This window comes from Amblyomma mixtum, chromosome 7, assembly GCF_055824585.1.
Source record: "Amblyomma mixtum isolate Tamu chromosome 7, ASM5582458v1, whole genome shotgun sequence".
Classification (NCBI taxonomy): domain Eukaryota; kingdom Metazoa; phylum Arthropoda; class Arachnida; order Ixodida; family Ixodidae; genus Amblyomma; species Amblyomma mixtum.
Window position 1 is genome coordinate 5,518,409 of NC_143018.1, and position 19,083 is coordinate 5,537,491.

General features: G+C 46.9%; 1 protein-coding gene and 1 long non-coding RNA gene across 2 annotated transcripts in view; one reads left to right on the forward strand and one right to left on the reverse strand.

Annotated features, from left to right (window-relative positions):
* Ns1 (Nucleostemin 1) overlaps positions 1 to 16,358 on the forward strand; it is a 28,232-nt gene extending 11,874 nt beyond the window's left edge. Inside the window, exons 8-14 of the mRNA XM_089551466.1 lie at positions 2,780 to 2,909; positions 8,341 to 8,428; positions 8,521 to 8,838; positions 8,915 to 9,045; positions 10,901 to 11,004; positions 12,484 to 12,643; positions 16,256 to 16,358. Coding sequence (XP_089407592.1) covers positions 2,780 to 2,909; positions 8,341 to 8,428; positions 8,521 to 8,838; positions 8,915 to 9,045; positions 10,901 to 11,004; positions 12,484 to 12,643; positions 16,256 to 16,323 — 999 coding nt within the window. The 3' untranslated portion in view covers positions 16,324 to 16,358. The remainder of the gene's footprint in view (positions 1 to 2,779; positions 2,910 to 8,340; positions 8,429 to 8,520; positions 8,839 to 8,914; positions 9,046 to 10,900; positions 11,005 to 12,483; positions 12,644 to 16,255) is intronic.
* LOC149334840 (uncharacterized) lies at positions 15,092 to 17,658 on the reverse strand. Its single transcript, XR_016283971.1, has 3 exons — positions 17,341 to 17,658; positions 17,106 to 17,221; positions 15,092 to 15,737 (listed from the first exon to the last, which is right to left on the reverse strand). It is a non-coding gene; the product is annotated as an uncharacterized LOC149334840 (long non-coding RNA).
* Positions 17,659 to 19,083: the final 1,425 nt, after the last annotated feature.

Here is a 19,083-nt window from a genome sequence, read left to right on the forward strand (position 1 = left end):
GGGCCTCGCCCCGTCAAAGCCATGAGAAAAAAAGTGCGGCCCTTACATGAGTATACAGTCGAACCTCGCTATAACGAACATGGATACAACGAACTATCGGATATAACGAAGTGAAAGAAAAGTTTGGTTCTATAACGAAACGAAAAATTCAAAATTTGACACTGTATCGGTTATAACGTATAACGAAGCATTTTTTGTATTCACGGGGCTCAAAATGCATAAACAAGTAGGAAAAAATTTCAAAACACGCTAAATTTTGATCTTTTGAAGCGCCCGCACCTAAAATCTGTTTGAATCACCCGCGCTTCCGCACACCACGCCATCTAGGGAGAGCGAATGAATCTAGCATCAACAGCTGCCTAGCACGTGATCGAACCGACGCCCGCTCCCCGGCCACCCCCGCCGTCGCAATTTCCGACCCGCGCGCGCTATCTCTGCAGTTCAATCTGTAGACGCTGTCGCGGAATGCGTCTTAACAAACAGCAGTTTCGCTTGAAACTAAGATAAAGATATTCAGGGCAGTTGACAGCGGGCACAAGGAAAAGTCATTGCCGTGGACTTCGGTGTTGCGCCTAGCACTCTATCAACCATCTTGAGTGCAAGGCAGAAGATTGCAAACACCCACTCTGCAGGTGCTGTGAAGAATGACAGCAAGACAGGATGTTGAAGATGCCTTTTTTGCATGGTTCAAGGACGTTATAGAGCGTAACCTGCCTGTGTCTGGTGCCATCCTTCAAATGAAGGCGAGAAGTCTCACTTCCGTCTGAGGCCACAATGACTTTCATGCAAGCAGTGGCTGGTTGCAGCGGTTTAATGACCGCCATCGGATTGCTTGCCACGTCTTGTCTGGCGAAAAAGCAGCCGTTGGCGCCGAGAACTGCGAGAAGTAGGCAGAAAGCTTCTGCATGCAACTGGGAGGCAAGCGGACAGTTTCGGCGAGATAACATGGCGTCAGCTGGCGGTTCCGAATGTTACGCTCGAGGAATTCATCTGTGCAGATGACAACTTGGCTGTGGCGCCCGAACTGACCGACCAAGAAATTGCTGATCAGGTGGTTTCTGCAGATGATGCTAGAAACAGCGATGCATGTGAATATGGCAAAGTGCGAGCTCTCAGCAGCGCAGAGGCCGCTGACATGGCCAGGAAGTTGAGGGGGTACCTCGAGAACCTACCTGTGGCCAAATCAGCTGACATCGGGAAAGCGCTGCTCAGTGTTGATTTTGTCGAGAAATATAACCTGTCAAATAGTGCCGCCGAACGGAGATTACGTCGCTTTTTAAATAAATCAGTTTTTGCACCTGGCCATGCATCCCCATTTGTGAGTTCGCTCTTGCTTTCAGTACGAAATGCAAGGCGAGGTTTGATATGCTTGTACCACGCGTTAAATTAAAAAATAGTGCATTTTTTAAACCCTGTGCTGTCCATCTTAAAGTACTCTTTACTTGGGTTGATTAGCGACCTTTTCTGCGGGAATTTGAGTGCATATTCTTATAACGAATATTGGATATAACGAACGAATTTCCGCGCAAAATGCGACTTCGTTATAACGAGGTTGGACTGTATCGGTATTGGTGCTCTGCACTAGGAGTGGGCTGAAGCAATGCGGGGTGTGGCTAGCTGTGCCAAACCTTTCAGGAAAGGGTGAAACGCATTTGTAGTGTGGAAGAAGAAACAAGTGTGATTCATATTCTGGTTTTGTTAAGGTTAATAATGAAGCAGTGAATTGTGGTACTTGTTTAACCACAATAGTCAAGTAGTGAGAGGGTCTTGGGGGGAAAAAAGTAATTTATTAATGAAGTCGCAATTAGTGTGAAATCTTCTGGGAACGTGTATTTTTGCATGCTGATATCAGATATGTGATTTAATTTTATGTAAAATGAGTCCTTGTTCACTTATTTAATACGTTGATTAATTTTTTGCCGAGAGCTTTCAAGAAATTTTGCTGCAGGAAACTTCCTAAAATGTGTGGCATTAGATTCTTTTACATCGAAGAATGCAATAAGGGTAAAATTATCACCCTGCCTATCATGGAAGTTGATGGTTTGGTTTTATCGGGTTTATCGTCCCAAAACGATTCTGGCCATGAGGGATGCCGTAGTGAAGGGTTCCGAGTAACTTCGACCACCTGGGGTCCTGGGGTTCCTTAACATGCACTGGCATCGCACAGTGCACGAAAGCTCCATCGAAATGCGACCGCCGCTGCTGGGATTTGCACCCTCGTCTTTGGGGTCAGCAACAGAGGGAGCCACCGTTAAGAAGTTGAGTTGCAAGGTGTTGGAAGTTGCCACGTCAGACATGGGGAGAGAAATTTGTATTCCCGTTTCTGAAGTGGCAGCTTCAACTTCTGTAACAGGCAGGGTTTGCTGCATTCCTTGATATCAAGAGGAACTACTGGTGTGCATTTTAGCCTGCAACAGAATTTCTTCAAAAGCTCTCCGCAAAAATATGAACTAGCATATCGTTACCGGTGAACTGGTTACTGAATAAGGGAACGAATCGTGAACGAAGAAGTGGCAGTGCGCTGGACGACGACGACGTTGACAGTGGGTAGTTGGGCCCTTGGAGTCTGAGCTGAGTGCTGGCCATCTGAGAGCAGCCGCCATTATAGACTTACCGTAACGGTAATACCATAACATCCCCGTAACAATATTACACCGGTGCATAAGGGATTGTTTTACATAAAATGAAATTACATATTTGGAATCGGAGCATTGAATGACATGTTTCCTGAAGGTGCCCAAGCACAAGAAGTCATAGTGTTGGTTGTGCATTGTTGCAGTCTCAGCAGAAGGCAGCCCCCCCCAGCGTGGAGACCAGGGCCTGCCTGGGCGCCCAGCTGCTGCTGAAGCTGCTGGGGAACTACTGCCGCAACCAGGGGATCCAGGGGTGCATCACAGTCGGGGTTGTCGGTCAGTCGCACCCTCCAGCAGGGCTCTCTTGATTTCATTTCATTTCATTTATTGAAGCCCTAAGGGCCCGTGGGCATTACATAGGGCGGGGGCAAGAACAGTGTGTAACAACATATGATACCAGCTCAACAAAAACAAAAAAGTTGCGAAAAAGCGCTCGTGTTGTGTCTTCTCTCTTACTTTAGTCCTCGTTTTTGGCGCTAACTTCATCATGAAAAACAAAAAAGCAAAAAAAAAAACCATGAAAGGAGACAGTAACACAGGATCAGATTATTTGATAAAGCCGAATACATCACGTAAGACACAGATGACTCGCTAAGTCAGTGCGGAAAATTGCTCGTTCTGTGCAAGAAGCAATATTATCAGGCAGGGCATTCCATCGGGCTATTGCATCTGAAAAGGATGAATCATTCATAGTTGACGCATGGCCTTTCATGGGAGCTATGGGATGAGTGTGGTTCAGGCGAGGGGATATTCTTGATGGCGGCTGCAGCAAAGGATGCCTGTTAATAGGGCGGTAGAAAAAGGAATGAAGGAGACATAGGCGTGATATGATGCGGCGTGATTGGAGACTTGGGAAGGAAAGGGCTCGTTTTAGTGCAGTGACACTACTATCACGCGCGTACTGTGACATGATAAACCACGCAGCTCGATTTTGAACGGCTTCTAATTCATTTGTAAAGTATGCTTGCGAAGGGTGCCAGGTGGATGAGGCGTATTCATACTGTGATCATATCATATCATAGTGTGGGCCTTTCCAGATGTCATTATGCATCTCGTGGTTCATACCTAGCTGTAGCAAAGTTTCTCAAACCAGCAAAAATCTCTACTATTTTATGTCAGTAAAGGTGCATGAATAAGTTTGAAATTTTGAATGCGAATCGAATATGTTTGATATTCGGTTCATATTCGTATTCAAGTAATTGATATTCAAACATTTTTCGAATATTCGCCAGTGGTCGTATACCACCGCACCAACTTCCATAAATTCAACCTTGGCAAAACCAACAGTATCTGGGTAAATTATCCAGCAGTCAAATGAAAAGTACCAGGAAAACGATGCAAATGCATTCTTTCTGCGTCTCCAGCATTTATCTTGTGGACCGACCACATTTGGACGCTGCTAGGCTTCCCCTCATGGGAAATTCTGCAAGTGGGCTTTCACACACAAAACACCTGATGTGAACAAGATGATGTACCACCCGCTTCGAACAATCACAGCAAGAATACGGGCTGTTTTTTCTTTGATCCCTCCATAGTGTGGTACATGATGCGCGCACCCATGACATTCGTCCTATCACCTCCATAACTCTGCTAGCATGAGCTCCGCCATCTCGTTTTGGTCAACTATGATATGCGGGAAAGCCCATCTGCGGAACTTTGGGTGAGGCTTCTGAAGGGGGCAAGTCGAGGTGTCACCGCAGGACAAGCGATCGTGTAAAAGTTGCACCATGCATGGTGCATTTTAACTTGCACACCTGTTAAGGGGGGACACTGGTCTTAGACCTATTTTCCTTATTTTTAGCCCAATCCTAATAAAACTGTACTATCTAGCTCAGTTTTTTATACTGATTTCAACAATGCAATTATCTTTCGCATAAATTAGTTGGTTCCCAAGATAATTAATTTTGATTAGTCATTCATTAGTACCTCGGTGCAAAAAAACTGCTCAATAAAAAATCATTTTTAAACCACGGCTGCATAGTATGGTGAGTAAAGAGTGCAATAATCAAAGCAGTTTTTCTGTTTTGCCCTCATTAGTAATTTTACAGCACTTGGAATATCAGTGTTCAAGGTGTGAATGTAGTGCATCGGTAAACTTTGCGAAATTATAAATTTTTGAAGTGTGATTGAACAAATCTGCTTCGATTATTGCACACACTGTGCCTTCAGCTTCCCTTAGCAACTAATACAACATCTTTATCTGTCCTATATGTTGAGATATCGACATACTAAGATAGCCAGATGCCCAAAATTTTCATGCTATTAAATTGTCAGCACCTGCATAAATTCAGCCCACACGATGATCTGAATTTAATATTATGGTCAAAATGATGACTTCTTAAAGGAAAAAAGTGGTACAGTTGGAAAATAATAGCTGTAAATTCCACAAATGTCATTTTTTGAAAATCGTTTTTTTGGTCATTTTTTGGTCTCAAAGACCAGTGTCCCCCCTTAAAGGTGCACTAAAGTGAATTCTAAGTTTGTCTTTTCATCACAGAGACTATCTACACACTCCGAACATTCTTAGAAACTTCGAATTACAGTAGAACCCCACTGTTACATTTTTCGTGGGACCACAGGAAAAAAAACCTACCAGCCAGGAAACGTCATCATCATTATTATCAGCCTGACTACCCCACTGCAGGGCAAAGGCGTCTGCTGTCTCTCTCGAATTAACCCTGTCCTTTGCTAGCTGCGGCCACCGTATCCCCGCAAAATTCTTAATCTCATCCGCCCGCCTAACTTTCTGTGCTGTGCCCCCTGCTACTCTTTCCTTCTCTTGGAATCTATTCTATTACCTTTAAAGGAGTATAGACTTCTAAATTTTGGGTGCGTGTTTTCTTATGAGGCGTAAGGCATTATTATACACAGATTATCATGTGGTATCCTCCTACGCCCACTAAATAATTTATAATCGAATTTCTTTCTCGTGCTGTTTCGGTTTCAACAGCCGAACGATGGCTGTGATGTCAAAGAGAGGTTATAGGTCACGTGAGGCATGAAAACTGCTCTTCTACATGCATTGTCATTTCGGCTCTTGAGAAAGACAGGCTTCAACATTGTAGGGAATTAAAACGATGAAGTAGCCATTATATCACAATTTTTCTGTGCCTCACATGACACATAACCTCCCTTTGACATCACAGCCGTCCTTCGGCTGTTGAAACTGATACAGCGTGACAGAAAAATTCGATTATAAATTATTTATTGGTTGTAGGCGAATACCACGTGGTGATTCATGCATAGTATTGTCTTCCGCATCTCTGTGGAGAAGAAAACATGCCACCAAAATTAGGTGTCTATGCTGCTTTAAGGACCAGCGGTTATCTTGCCTTCTCATTACATGCCCTGCCCAAGCCCATTTCTTGCTCTTGATTTGTACTAGGATGTCATTAACCCGCGTTTGTTCCCTCACCCACTCCACCCGCTTCCGCATTTTTCTTTCCATAGCTCGCTGTGTTGTCCTCAACTTAAGGCGAGATGAGGGTCTTGAAAACTATTTTTTTTTTTAATCATACCTTGCTGAAACTTGGCATGCAGGTATATCTTTGAATGCTGATTCCAAATATACATTCAAATTTTAATTATCTGGAACCGATGACATGGCAAATAATATTTCCCAAATAAGTGCTTGCTTACAGGCCATTATCGTAATTTGTTAATTAAAAAAGCTAGTTTTAAAAATGTGCATCCATTTTTTAAAGGTCCACTGTGCATCCTAAAGTTAAGGAAAGGCTTAGAGAGCCGTTGTATAGGTCATGAATGAATAACAAGGTTGTGGGGGGGAACAAGGTTTGCAGTAATTTGCTTACATCTGATCTAACATCTAGTCTTTCAATCTTAATGAAAGAAAGGAAAGCTTTTGGATGTAGCTGAGGTCTTGCTGAAAATATTGATGCCAAGTTCACTAAAATCTGTTCATGCAAATGTTACCAAAACTTCTGTGAGGCAAAGGCATTTGACAAAAAAAAAAAGGAAAGTTGAGAAAATTGCATTTGAAGTTTGACCATGTTAAAAGATGAACAGTCTTACTGCGATATTTTCTAGGAATGATGACATGACCTTCCGGTTTTCAAAACTGTCTTTGCATTCTGAATACGTTAACGAAAACTGAAGATATCTCGAGCTACCTGAGACCAAGATAGTGCAGGTCATTAGGAATTCAGCAAAATTTGTGGACTCCAAATTTAGCCAAGGCGATGCCAATGCTTTTTTACCGTATAGATGCGTGTAAGGGCCGCACTTTTTTTTTCCAGATTCGAGGGCCAATTTTCGGGGTGCAGCCCATACGCGCGATGTGCGAAAAAAAAAATTTTTTTTTGAAGTAAAAACACACCAATCAGGGAATGAGCGACATTTATTCTGCGTTCAGTCATCACTGGCGGAGTATTTCGACTCTGAGCTGGTGCTGTGCTCTGGTGCATGCTCATCCCACAAGAAGCCGCGCAGCATGTCCGCTGTCAACGCATGGCTGTTGCTCCACACTTCCATCACATAAGAGAGCAGCTCCTCTTCCAGTTCGGGAAACTCACACGGCTTGCCTCGGAAAGCACGCTTTTTGCAGCTTGTGTTTCTCAGTGCATCCTTTCAGTTGCACCAGTGTCGGACACACTTCTCGTCCACGTCAAAAGAAGTCCACTATTTTTTGTCACATCCGGGATTTTGTTACGTGCAGCTTTCGTGGGAAGACTCGAAATGGTGATGAACATCAGAAACGAATGTAAGGAATATATTTAGGTGAAATCACCTGGGAAATCTTTACAGTAAATCCTCAGTACTCGAAGTCATAAACGTGGAGAACATTTTCGAACGCGGCAGCAGCCGCCACCACTTCGTACAGCGCCGCTATGGGTGGAGTGGGGGAGCCTGAGGCACCTGCTCCTTCCCGTTGTTGGGTCTGCCCGCTACCATTGCCCTGGGTAATGGACTCTTCGCATTGCTTCGCCAACATTCCTTGTGCGTCCCTGCTCCCGACACGCAAGAGCTATTGGCGCCGGAATGACGTGAGCAACTGCGCAGTGGCGGCGGGCGCACACTGCACTTGAACGAGTACCTCACACTGCACAGTAGACAAATTACATTACAGGAACAGTTGGTGTTCCTGTAATGTAATGTAATGACCCGCATAGAGTAGGACATCTCAGATCAACAGAGATTTAACAGTCAAATTGGATTGTGCCGGCAGATTCTGAAGATGATCAAGATGGCTTAGCCACGAGTCTCGTGAGCTGAAAGGAGAAGCCAATTTTTTGGAGGCACTGTGGCTGTAAAAGCAAAGCGCAGCAGACACACACGGTCACTTGGGGGGTCCTTTGGGTCACGCTTTTGCAGACATCGACATGTTTATTGCCTTCACATTCTGCTTTATTACACATCATCATCGATATTAATTGGTGACACTAATTAGTTACCCTAATTAACTAACTAACTAATGTTCTCCGGGCCCCCGCGGTGGCTCAGTGGTTATGGTGCTCGGCTGCTGACCCGAAAGACGCGGGTTCGATCCTGGCCGCGGCGGTTGAATTTCTTTGGGGGAGAAATTCTAGAGGCCCGTGTACTGTGCGATGTCAGTGCACGTTAAAGAACCCCAGGTGGTCGAACTTTCCGGAGCCCTCCACTACGGCGTCTCTCATAGCCTGAGTCGCTTTGGGACGTTAAACCCCATAAAACCAACCAAACCAACCTAACTAATGTTCTCTTTGTGCAGGCTATCCCAATGTGGGCAAGAGCAGCCTAGTCAACAGCCTGAAGAGGTCTCGGGCCTGCACGGTGGGAGCTGTGCCAGGTGTCACCAAGTGAGTTGCCAGAGCAGATCAGTGTACACGTCCAGGTGGACCGGTAGTGTTGTGGCTCCGCTGGGAAGCCCTTCATGTGTGGCCTTGCGCAGGTGCTTGCAGCGGGTGCAGCTGGACAAGCACGTGTGGCTGCTGGACAGCCCCGGTGTGGTGCTGGCCTCGGGCGATGCGATCGAGGTGGCGCTGCGTAACGCCAAGAGCCCCCAGTCCCTGGCGGACCCCGCCGCTGCTGCCAGCTCTATCCTGCGGCGGGCATCGCGCGAACAGCTCATGCTCCAGTATCGGCTGCCTGACTACGGCTCTCCTGAGGAGCTGCTGCTCATGCTGGCCAAGCGCATGGGCCGCCTGCGACGGGGTGGCCTACCCGACGCGGCTGCTGCGGCCCGCAAGGTCCTCGCCGACTGGAACTGGTATGCCACTGGGTTTCTGGGGACGTGCGTCCTTTTGAGTGCGTGGGCGCCAGTGATTGGTGTTTGTGCTTTTCAGTGGCCGCATCAAGTACTGCACGGAACCCCCTGAGAACACAGCCAGTGTGGAAGGCAGCAGTATTGTGTCAGCCCTGGGCGCAGAGTTTGACCTGGATGCGCTCACCGAAGATGAGGAACGCGAGCTGCAAGGTGTGTCTCATCGCTAGTTAGCACCTTACCATTACCATCATTATTAGCACCTTATGAGCAGAATCAAATATACCCACTGCAATAAAATGTGCGCAAATAAGCCAGAGCAGTACTTGGGAGGCCTAGAGACTTTCAAATGTCGTTTACACATAAGGGCTTAAATGCAAATGCTAGAGCACCCCATGGAAAAAGATGTATTGCATGTGCTGTAAATCTTCACACAATGCTGGGGGCCAGTTGTTTTTGAACTGTGAGGAAAGCAGCTGTTGGCAGGTGCTTTCTGTGTTCTGTGTAGGCCCGTGAGATGGTGTAACCACAAGGCACCAAGATATATATGCGTTGTGGAATAAAGCCTATCGGTCTTTGCCCACGTGGAGGTGGCTTGTGTGGTTCATGTTTGCAGCAACACACCTCTCAACATGGTATCATAACTGGGATCGCTTGGCCACTGATTCGGGCACATGACACAACATCACAGCGCCTGTGTTGCCTTATCACATCCTTATCATTTGCGCTATTTCCTTCACTCGACTATATGCACCTACTAGCGCACCAAAAAGCCCTATTGGATAACATTTCATTTACATCGGGCCTGTCTTCCCCCTTCTACATCGAAGCCCCTCTTTAAGTGCTACCCTAACTGCAGGTGCCACTTGTCGGGCCCGTCTCTATACCTTCTATCAGCACCTGTGTTGTCGGGTTACATCCTTGTCTTTTGGTCAAATGTTTTAGGAAAATCCCTCTTGGTGGGGTAGGTTTGTAATAAGGGAGTAATTACTCATTGGCATCCACTTAAGCGCAGCCATACGGCTGCAAAGGAAAACTATCCAGCTTTCTCAGAAACTTAGCAGTTAAAGAAAAATTCGTCCTGGTTTTCCAGCCACTGGAATCAAACTCGTGACATCGATACAGAAAAGGACTCCGTGATGGCTGTTTGGAAGGTGATGGTAGTGTTACCAAGCCTTGGTGATGCGCTTGCAAAAATCCATCTCAATGCACTGCAGTTTGCAAAAATTTATATTGTTTTCTAGCTCACAAAAGGGTTGTTTTTAGTGATAGTAGCATCTTTGTTTTGTTGTCATTAGCACACAGGAATTTGTCACTGCAGGCCAACTTCAATTTGTCCCTTAAGGGGGGCCCTGGTCTTGAAAAGAAAATTTTATTAATCCAGATATAGTAATGAAATTTTCAGGTCACATGTATTTTTGTGTGCTGATTTTAGATATGTCATTTAATTTCATGTAAAACAATTCCTTGAGCACTTGTGCAATTTTTATGCAAGTATTTTGGGAAAAGTTTTGAAGAAAATTTGCTGCAGGAAACTCGCTGAAATGCATGCCATTGGGTTCTCTTGACACCAAGGTATGCAATAAGGGTAAAATTATCATCATGGCTGTCATAGAACTTGAGTAATAGGGTACTGAAGCTGCCACTTCAGAAACAGGAATATACACACTTTTCTTCCCATTTCTGAAGGGACAGCTTCAAAACTCTATAGCTCAAGTTCTATGATAGCCATGATGATAATTTTGCCCTTATTGCATTCCTTGGTGTCAAGAGAACCCAATGGCATGCATTTCATTGAGTTTCCCGCAGCAAATTTTCTTCAAAACTCTCCGCAAAATACTTGCATAAAAAGTGCATAAGTGCTCAAGGGATTGTTTTACATGAAATAAAATGACATATCTAGAATCAGCGCACAAAAATACATGTGCCCTGAAAATTTCATAACTATGACCAGATTAATAAAATTTTCTTTTCAAGACCAGTGTCCCCCCTTAAATGGACAGGCCTTGGAAGAATTTCAACATTTATGCGTGTCAGGTTTTGGTGGTGACCATTTCTTCCTCCCTAGGGCTTGCCACGGTGCGCCCAATGGATGTGGTCCCTTTGGAGTCCATGGGCACCGCAGACCTGGCACCTGAAGAAGAGGGCAGTGCGTCTATGGACACAGGGCAGGTGGGTGGCTTTTGGTGCCTGTTTCGCGCCATTTTAGAGATGCAAGTAACAGCAAGAAGAAGAGCTTGTGTTGTATGTAAGCCCTGGACAACCTGCTATGACACAAATCTCACGGGGTCACGACAGACATTCGTATCATCAAAGAAACTACCGAACTCCATATTCTGAACTACTGGGAGATGCCTTCGCAGGAATTATTTACTGACAGCATTTATTTACAGCTGCACACCTCCACTGCCTGACCGACTGGCGATCACAGTGTTCGCTGTGAATAGTCCGTGTGCCACCGTCTGGTGGTAACCGTGAGAAATAGTCATCATCATCATCAGCCTGACTACGGCCACTGCAGGGCAAAGGCCTCTCCCATGTCTCTCCAATTGACCCTGTCCTTTGCCAGCTGCAGACACACTAACGCCGCAAACTTCTTAATCTCATCCACGCACCTAATTTTCTGCCGCCCCTTGCTTTGTTTGCCTTCTCTTGAAATCCACTCCGTGGCCCTTAAGGACCAGCGGTTATTTTGCCTTTGCATTACATGCCCTGCCCAAGCCCATTTCTTCCTCTTGATTTCAACTAGGGTGTCATTAACCCGCATTTGTTCCCTCACCCACTCTGCCCACTTCCTCTCTCAACTTAATGTTACAGTAAAGCTTAGCAGTACAGTAAAACCTCGTTAATTTGGCCCCCGTTAATTTGGATAATTCAGACTGCCACCAGAGTCCTGCCAAATGCCCATACAAGTTTATGGTGTCAGAAGCTCGTTTATTCGGATGCCCTGGGGCTTACTTCAGTGAATTCAGACGTGCCTCTGATAGGACATCTGGGTAAGCGGAGTTTTGTGCGGAAAATTTGTGGCCAGGCTGCTAAAAGAGGAGCCAGTAATAATCGATCGGTGCTGCCAAGAAAAGCTCCATTGCACGAGGGGAGTTTTGAATGATTGGTCGTGAGAGGTTGCGCCACCTACTGGGGCAGTGACGCATTGCTTAGCCATTGCCCCATGAGTGGTATGAGGACTCCCAGCAATCTATGAATGTAATGTAGAGAATGACCAATTCCGCATATATGGGCATGAACCCATTAAGCGATTATCGCATCCGACAGAGCTATACAACAGAGTCAGCAACAGAAAATGCTAACACATTCAAACAATCCACCAAGGATTGCTTGTTTCTTGAGAAGCCAGAATTGCCATGCCGGTTTATGCTGGTTGCATTTAAAGCCCTCTGTTCTAATTTTCTGCAGTCTTGTCTTATTCACAAAGCTGGTGACTGTTAATTGCACTACAACCCGTACAAAGTGTGGGGCGTGACATATTTGAAGGAAGAGGCAAGCTGTGTTTCTGGAGGTGGGGGATGGGGGGGGGAGGGGGGGGGGGGTTTGAAGTGGAATTGCTCATTGTTGGCACAAAGTGTAGCCAGCTCCGAAAATCAGTAGTGCTGGCAGAGAGGAAAATTTGTTGGCTTCAATCTCGCCTGCCAGGAGCCTGCTGGGCCGCAGTGGACTGCAGAAGCACAACCCAAGAAGGCGGCCAGCACCAGACCTTCCAAAAGCAGGGAAGGTGCGCTCGATTCGGGGCTGCAGCAGAACAGGGCTCGCCGGAAGGAATTCAAGAGGATGCTCAAGAAGCGGAAGCGTTCTGGTGAGCTGTGGCAGCATGCTCCTCGCCTGCATTCTTCTTCTTCTTTCCGTGCTTTTGTGCTCCCTTTGCTCAGGAATGGGAAGGGTGGGGAAGTCTAGCTTGTATGTACTTTCCTCTCCTGTGCTGGCAATCTAGCTGTGTCGTTTTTACTTCACAGTCAAACCCTGCTGTAGTGAACACACCGATAGTGCAATTTCCACCTCAGCAATGTATATTGTCACGTAGTGGTGACTGCAGTCTGGCGGACAGGAAAACAACGAGGATGTCTTGAAAGGGAACTCTTTATTTGGGCTGACTTGCGCCCGCAAAGAACTGAATCACTCGGCGGCGGCGTAGCCACAAGCGTGCTCGGCGGTCGTCGAACAGAATCCCCGCTGCTGTCGGCTGTGCGCTTTTTAAAGCTGATAGTGAACATTCGAGATAAACCTTGGGAAGTTACTAGAACATTCTGGCACAAAGTAGAATCGGCTCCGCCTGGATTCGATCAATCGAGATAAATCTAGGTGCGTCTTGCGTCACAAACGAAGCGATAAAACGGCGTGCTGGAAGCCTTGAAGCATGAACAAATAAACACAACAAACAAACGCTACAATATATTTCCAATTCCCCATCAGCAAACCATGCTAGGCAGTGCAATCGCCCTTCCCCCCTCCTTCCCTTGCACAGTGAAGAATGTTCAGGGCGAGGTTCCGCTTCAACGAAATTTTTCCGAGTGTGTGGCCGTTTTTTTTTTCGTTTTTTTTTTTTGCACATCCACATGTGCTCGTATACCTCGTTAGGTTTCACCAGAAATGGCTGCCAAAAACAGTTTGCACTTTCAGTAGCGCAGCTGACATTCCCTGCTGAATCAGAATTGATGGGCAGACATGTGTGCATAAAGTTGCAGTGTGGTTTTGCCAGTCGAGCGCTTGCGAACCGCGATCATTGGTGCAAAGCGGCTTTCGGCTTTTTCGCTCGCTTCACTGGCAAAGGCATAGCAGAAGCATTCGTTTCAGTGTGAAGCTATTGCGACAAAGGTAACTAGCGAAAACGTTCCGCGTTTTATGAAAAAAAGCAGCTAGTTCCAAAGTACTTTTTCCGAAGCCTCATTGCGGAGCACATTAGACCTAGCGACACTGAGCAAGTGGGACGCAATGATCCGCTGTTGCCCGGCAGCATGTTGTTGCAATAAGGCTACCACCGGCTAGGGTGCATTTTAGTCTCACCTTTGCATCGCGATTATTATTTTAATTTTTGTTTTTCTGTGTCTGGCGCATCTGGCCACTGACCTAATACAGGCACTGTGCGTGACCGTGGTTCTAGCCAGAGACTGATGAGAATTACATTTCGCCGGTTTGTTCGTACTGCGTGTCGCGAAACATCTTCAGAGAATCGAGGCAACTGAATTTCTGGCGTGTCGTCTAAAGCATTGATTTCGTGGCACATGTGACCGCTACAGGACGCGGAGTAACGCGGGCACACGCATGCCTTGTCGAGGCTGAAATGCCTCCAGGCAGTGTCAACACGGGTTCTTGCAGGAAGGAAGCAGGAGCACTTTTAAAACACCAAATGTAGCAGGTGTGTTTATTGTACGAACACATCCTTTTCCGAGATTTCCGGAGAACCAAGAAAATCGCTTCACTTCACCATTTTTGAAACGCTGAAATGCCAAAGCTGCCACTCCGAGCCTCAAAAATCAAGTCAGGAACAAAAGCAGCCGCTTTTCTAGAGAGAGAAAAAAATGGTTGGCGGTTTAGCATTCGTAAGCACTAAATATTGTGCGAAAGCACAGTTTTTTGCTGGTGGACACCTCCACCATGTACCTCAAAGCCCAACTGAGGTGTCCAGTGGCCCTGGGAGCCACTTATATGCGCATGCCTTTGCTTTCCTCGAAACTAGTGTTGTCTAAAGTTTTAGAGTCCACCTCTCAAAGCTTTTACGAAAAGGAAAGGCGTGTAGCTGCCTCAGTTTTTAAGTGGGTGCTGCCGCCTATTCACAGCCCGATTGAGGTTCCCAGTGAGTCACACTTGGTATCACACACATGCATAGACGCACACTTCTGAAACCTGGCGAGTGTGGCTAGAAATGTTTTCGCACTGAAAGAGGTGGTGAAAAGAAGGAAACTAGACCAATGCTGTTTTCAGTTAGGATAACATGACTGTTTTATGCCTTCACTCAGCTTACTTCATGCATAGTGCTATATATGTGTGTCCCATTTGCAATTATCTTCTCACTGCAAGGTCATTTTATTCATTGTTTTGATGTAATGCATATTTCGATGCACATAGCGTGCTCACATATCTTTTAGTGTGGAAGTGCTGCTTCACTAGCAAAGCTGGAAAACTCCAGGTATGTGGGAAGCCTAAACCCTTGGCCTTTGGCAGAGTGCCAGAGAGGGAGGCCTTGCGCAGCTGCTCTGCTCTGTCAGTGCAAAGAGCCGGTATGCCCCCCCCCCCCCCTTCCCTCCCTGGGGTGGGCAGGGTGAGAGAAGCTCGCGTTGCCACCTGTAGACCGGCTGTGGAGCTGCCTCTGTCCACACGTTCCCTCTCTGTCTGCCCACCGCTTTTGAACCTGGAAACAGACTCTTCGCCTTGCGTTGCCAGCATGCTCAGCCGTCCCCGCTCTTAACGCATAAGAGCCATCAGCGCCTAATCACGCTGCGTCCTCGTGGCAAACAAACCAGCTTTTCAGTCACTGCGTGCAAACAAGGCGCACATGTAGCATGGAAATGAAAAACAAAGAAACGGAGAAGGAGCTAATCAAGTGCTTTCGCACGTCCTACTGGATACGTTAGAACCTTACAATTTTTTTTTGGAGGCACTTCTGTTTAGATGAATTGCTGATAAGGCGAACAAATTATCTGGTTCCTTCAAGCTCAACTAAAATGGAGTCTACTGTATTTTTGAGTGGATGGCTGTATTTTTTGCGTTTTGTAAGCACGTGCCTGCCTGCAAGCTGGCAGACATGACGTCAAGCCTACCCTCAGCAGCGCCGTAGGCAAGCTGGCTTGGCAGTAAGCAGTTCGGGAATTCCTTTCCAGTCGTTCCCCTGGTTGGCGCGAGATGGCGCTACCGGTACCGTCTCTGCAAAGTGCTTCTTTTTTGGTTCGTTGTCACTGCAAATGGTGGTGATTTCCGAGTGATTCTGACTGAATTATGCACAGAGTCACCCGAAGTATACAGCCATGAGATGTAGGCAGAGAATTTTGAAGCATGGAGCCAAGGAAACAACGAAATGAACTGTACAATAAAGCAAAAACACCTCAAACGTGTTCACTTTCGTGCAGTACATGCTTGCGACAGGTAAGCTTGACGTATTGTTGGAGCTTTCACAGGCAGCCGCTAAGTGCGGTGGTTTGAGACATATTCATTAAAATAATTTCTTTCTGCTGATTTCTGTTTCAAAATACTAGTTTTGGTCTTCGGTCTTTCTAAGTGCTACAGGTATCATTTGGGCAAGAACTCCTGACAGCAAATTTTTGTTCACTAACCCTTTAAATTCTCAAATCCTTTGCCTTTATGTTTGCCATTAGTTCTTTTAATTTCTTTTAACTAAAACGAGAAGAAACTTGTACTGTAGGCAATGTGCAATTAGTGAACTCACTTTGGTGCTTTGTGCTTTTTTGTTTTTCAGATAAAGTCGCTTCTGCCCTGTCGGACTCCTTAGAATCTGCCCTTGCTGGGTTTGCGGCAAGTGGTTGAACATTGTATTAAAGTGAAATTTGGTTTCAAATGAACCTCTGCACATCCTTTGGTTCTTCATGGTGCAGCTCCTTGGGGCCATTGGTCATCTCGAAGGTAATGATTTGATTTTGATGGCAGGGTGGCAGTTTGGCCAAAGAGGCACACATGCCAGCTGCAACTAAGTAGACCGGCGCTTCCCTCTCGAGTTCACTGGGAGGATGGAGTGATGACAATGCAGGCCCAGAGGCGGGGCCACGCGGGTAGCCATACCTGTGAAGATGATGCCACTCAGTGGAGTTGCTCGCCTGCCTAAGGAGGCCACCAGCTTGGGAAGTTCCCCAATGAACAGTATTGCCTGCTGGCTATTTATTGGTGTTGCATGTGTTCTTTGCAGCCATGGCCCCACAATATCCTTTGAGCAAAAATTACAGCCATCTACCCGAAGGGTACGACGAGTGATCGGCACTAGTTTGGTTGCAAAATGATTAGACACCTTTAGCATACCGTGTACCGTATTACCGCTACCGTTACCGGAGTACCGGGAGCCCGCCCACCGCCGGTGAGCACGCGCTGATTGGTCCTGATGCTGCAGGCGCGCGCGTAGCTGCCGGGTACGTGGCGCCATCTGGCGACATCAAAAAGATTTGCGCATGCTCATTGGCTGCGCGCGGGCTCCCGGTACTCCGGTAACGGGAACACACAGCGGCAGCGTCTCATAATATGTTGGTATGACAACTATGACATGGGAACTAGGGTTAGAATGAGTGCTTTATGGTATGCGGGCATGCGCGGCGCTTTACCTTCCCTGCATCCGTGTCCCTCCTCGCAACAGAACTGATGCATCACCTGACCGTTCACGCTTCTGGGGCTGCTGCCAGTTGATAGCGCCAGGCAGTTAAACCTGGATATAACGAAGCTGAAAAAAGGCCACGGTTTTTTGTTACATCCAGGTTTTCGTTACATGCAGTTTTCGCGAGAATACCCGAAAGGGCAGTGCGGAATGGAAACCAAAATAATAAATGTAGGTGAAATCACCTTGAAAATGTTTACAGGAAACGCCATTATTCGATGCCTGATAGCGCGACTGCCGCGGCAGCCACCGCTACCTCCGCCGCGGCTTGCGTAAGGCCGCAATACATGGAGCTTTCGTACGGCTGCAAGTCGGCGAGTGGGTGCCTGACGGTACTCACTCGATGCCTGGCGTCGAGAAAAACGCCCGCCGCTGGTTCCGCCAGATATTGACGCGCGGCGTCCGGTGAGACCGGAAGCGGCAGCTGAAGCGAGCCATTCATTAGCAGCTCAGAAAGCCCATTTTTCCGGTTTGGCTGCCACTACTGCCTGCCGTCTCCAGCATGGCCGACAAACAAGCGTTTGCGGGTAGGCAGGCTGGAAACGCTGATTGGTAAAAAAAATATGACGTCATACGCGTGACGTCATAGGTCACGTGATATTTAATGACGTCATGTCCGGTTGGGGACAGCAATGTTTTCCCTAGATTTTCCCCCGCCACCGCTCGTCAGCGGACGGGGCTGCTCGCGAGGAGCCGAGAGGCGAGGAGGCAGCGTGCACTGCAGCGTTGCCTCCTCGGCGTGTCCCCGTCATGTCTTTCGACCCGCCGCGGTGGCTCAGTGGCTATGGCGCTCGGCCGCTGATCCGAAAGACGCGGGTTCGATCCCGGTCGGGGTGGTCGAATTTCGATGGAGGCTAAATTCTAGAGGCCCGTGTACTGTGCGATGTCAGTGCACGTTAAAGAACCCCAGGTGGTCGAAATTTCCGAAACCCTTTCACTACGGCGTCCCTCATAGCCTGACTCGTTTTGCGACGTTAAAACCCCAATAAACCATAAACCCATGTTCTTCAGTGCGCGCGCGAGATTAAAAAGCGCACCTGTCGCGCTGCGCTGTCACACTGCATGCCTGCTTCCGTGCATTTCTTGCGGACTCCTTTCAGTCATACTTAGCTATACTTTGACCAAAAGGCTTCTTAAACAGTTATTTCAAGTTTTATTGCTATGTATAAAGAATATGTTTGTAGCAGGTGCGTGAGCCCGAACAAAAGAAAACTGTTTTTATTCCCCTTCAGTATTCCTGCTTATCGAGACTTGAGTATTTATATGTTGCAGTACATCTTTTTTCAGGCATCACAACTGATGTTTCGATGTGTTTGGTACATATTCATCTTCAGACATTTCATGTCTGAAGATGAATTCCTCTAGCTGTTGCACAGAAGTCTGTAATTGACTTCATTGTAGCTTCATACTTGCACCATTTAAACTCTGCACATAGCTCTTTTTTCACAAAAGGAAATGTGATTAGGTTTCTGAATAGAGCTGTGCACGGGCCGCAATTTCGAACCCGCGCCCGGCCCGCGACTTTACCTACCGACAGGAAGCCCGGCCCGACACTGAAGGACCCTGAGCACGCTCGTGCTCGGCCCGACCTGCAAAGCGGCGACGACACAAAAAGAGAATTTCAGGAAAATGAGTTTATTTCAATGACATTCAAATTTTGACCTCGCATTCCAGATCACAGTTTGGGATTATACACAAGACACAACGCATAAAGGTATAGATTTATCACTCTAAATATGCAAGTTGTTCATTGATGATGGCTTGATCGAAACAAGAGCGGCGCTCTTTCATTACGAATCCTGCGGCGCTGAAATTTTTCTCGCTGCTTGAATTGGTGGCCGCAACGGCTAATACTTCCATAGCAAGAGAAACGCTTGAAGTATGAAGGGGAATGACAGACGTGGTGTCGTAAGCCATGGATGGCGTGC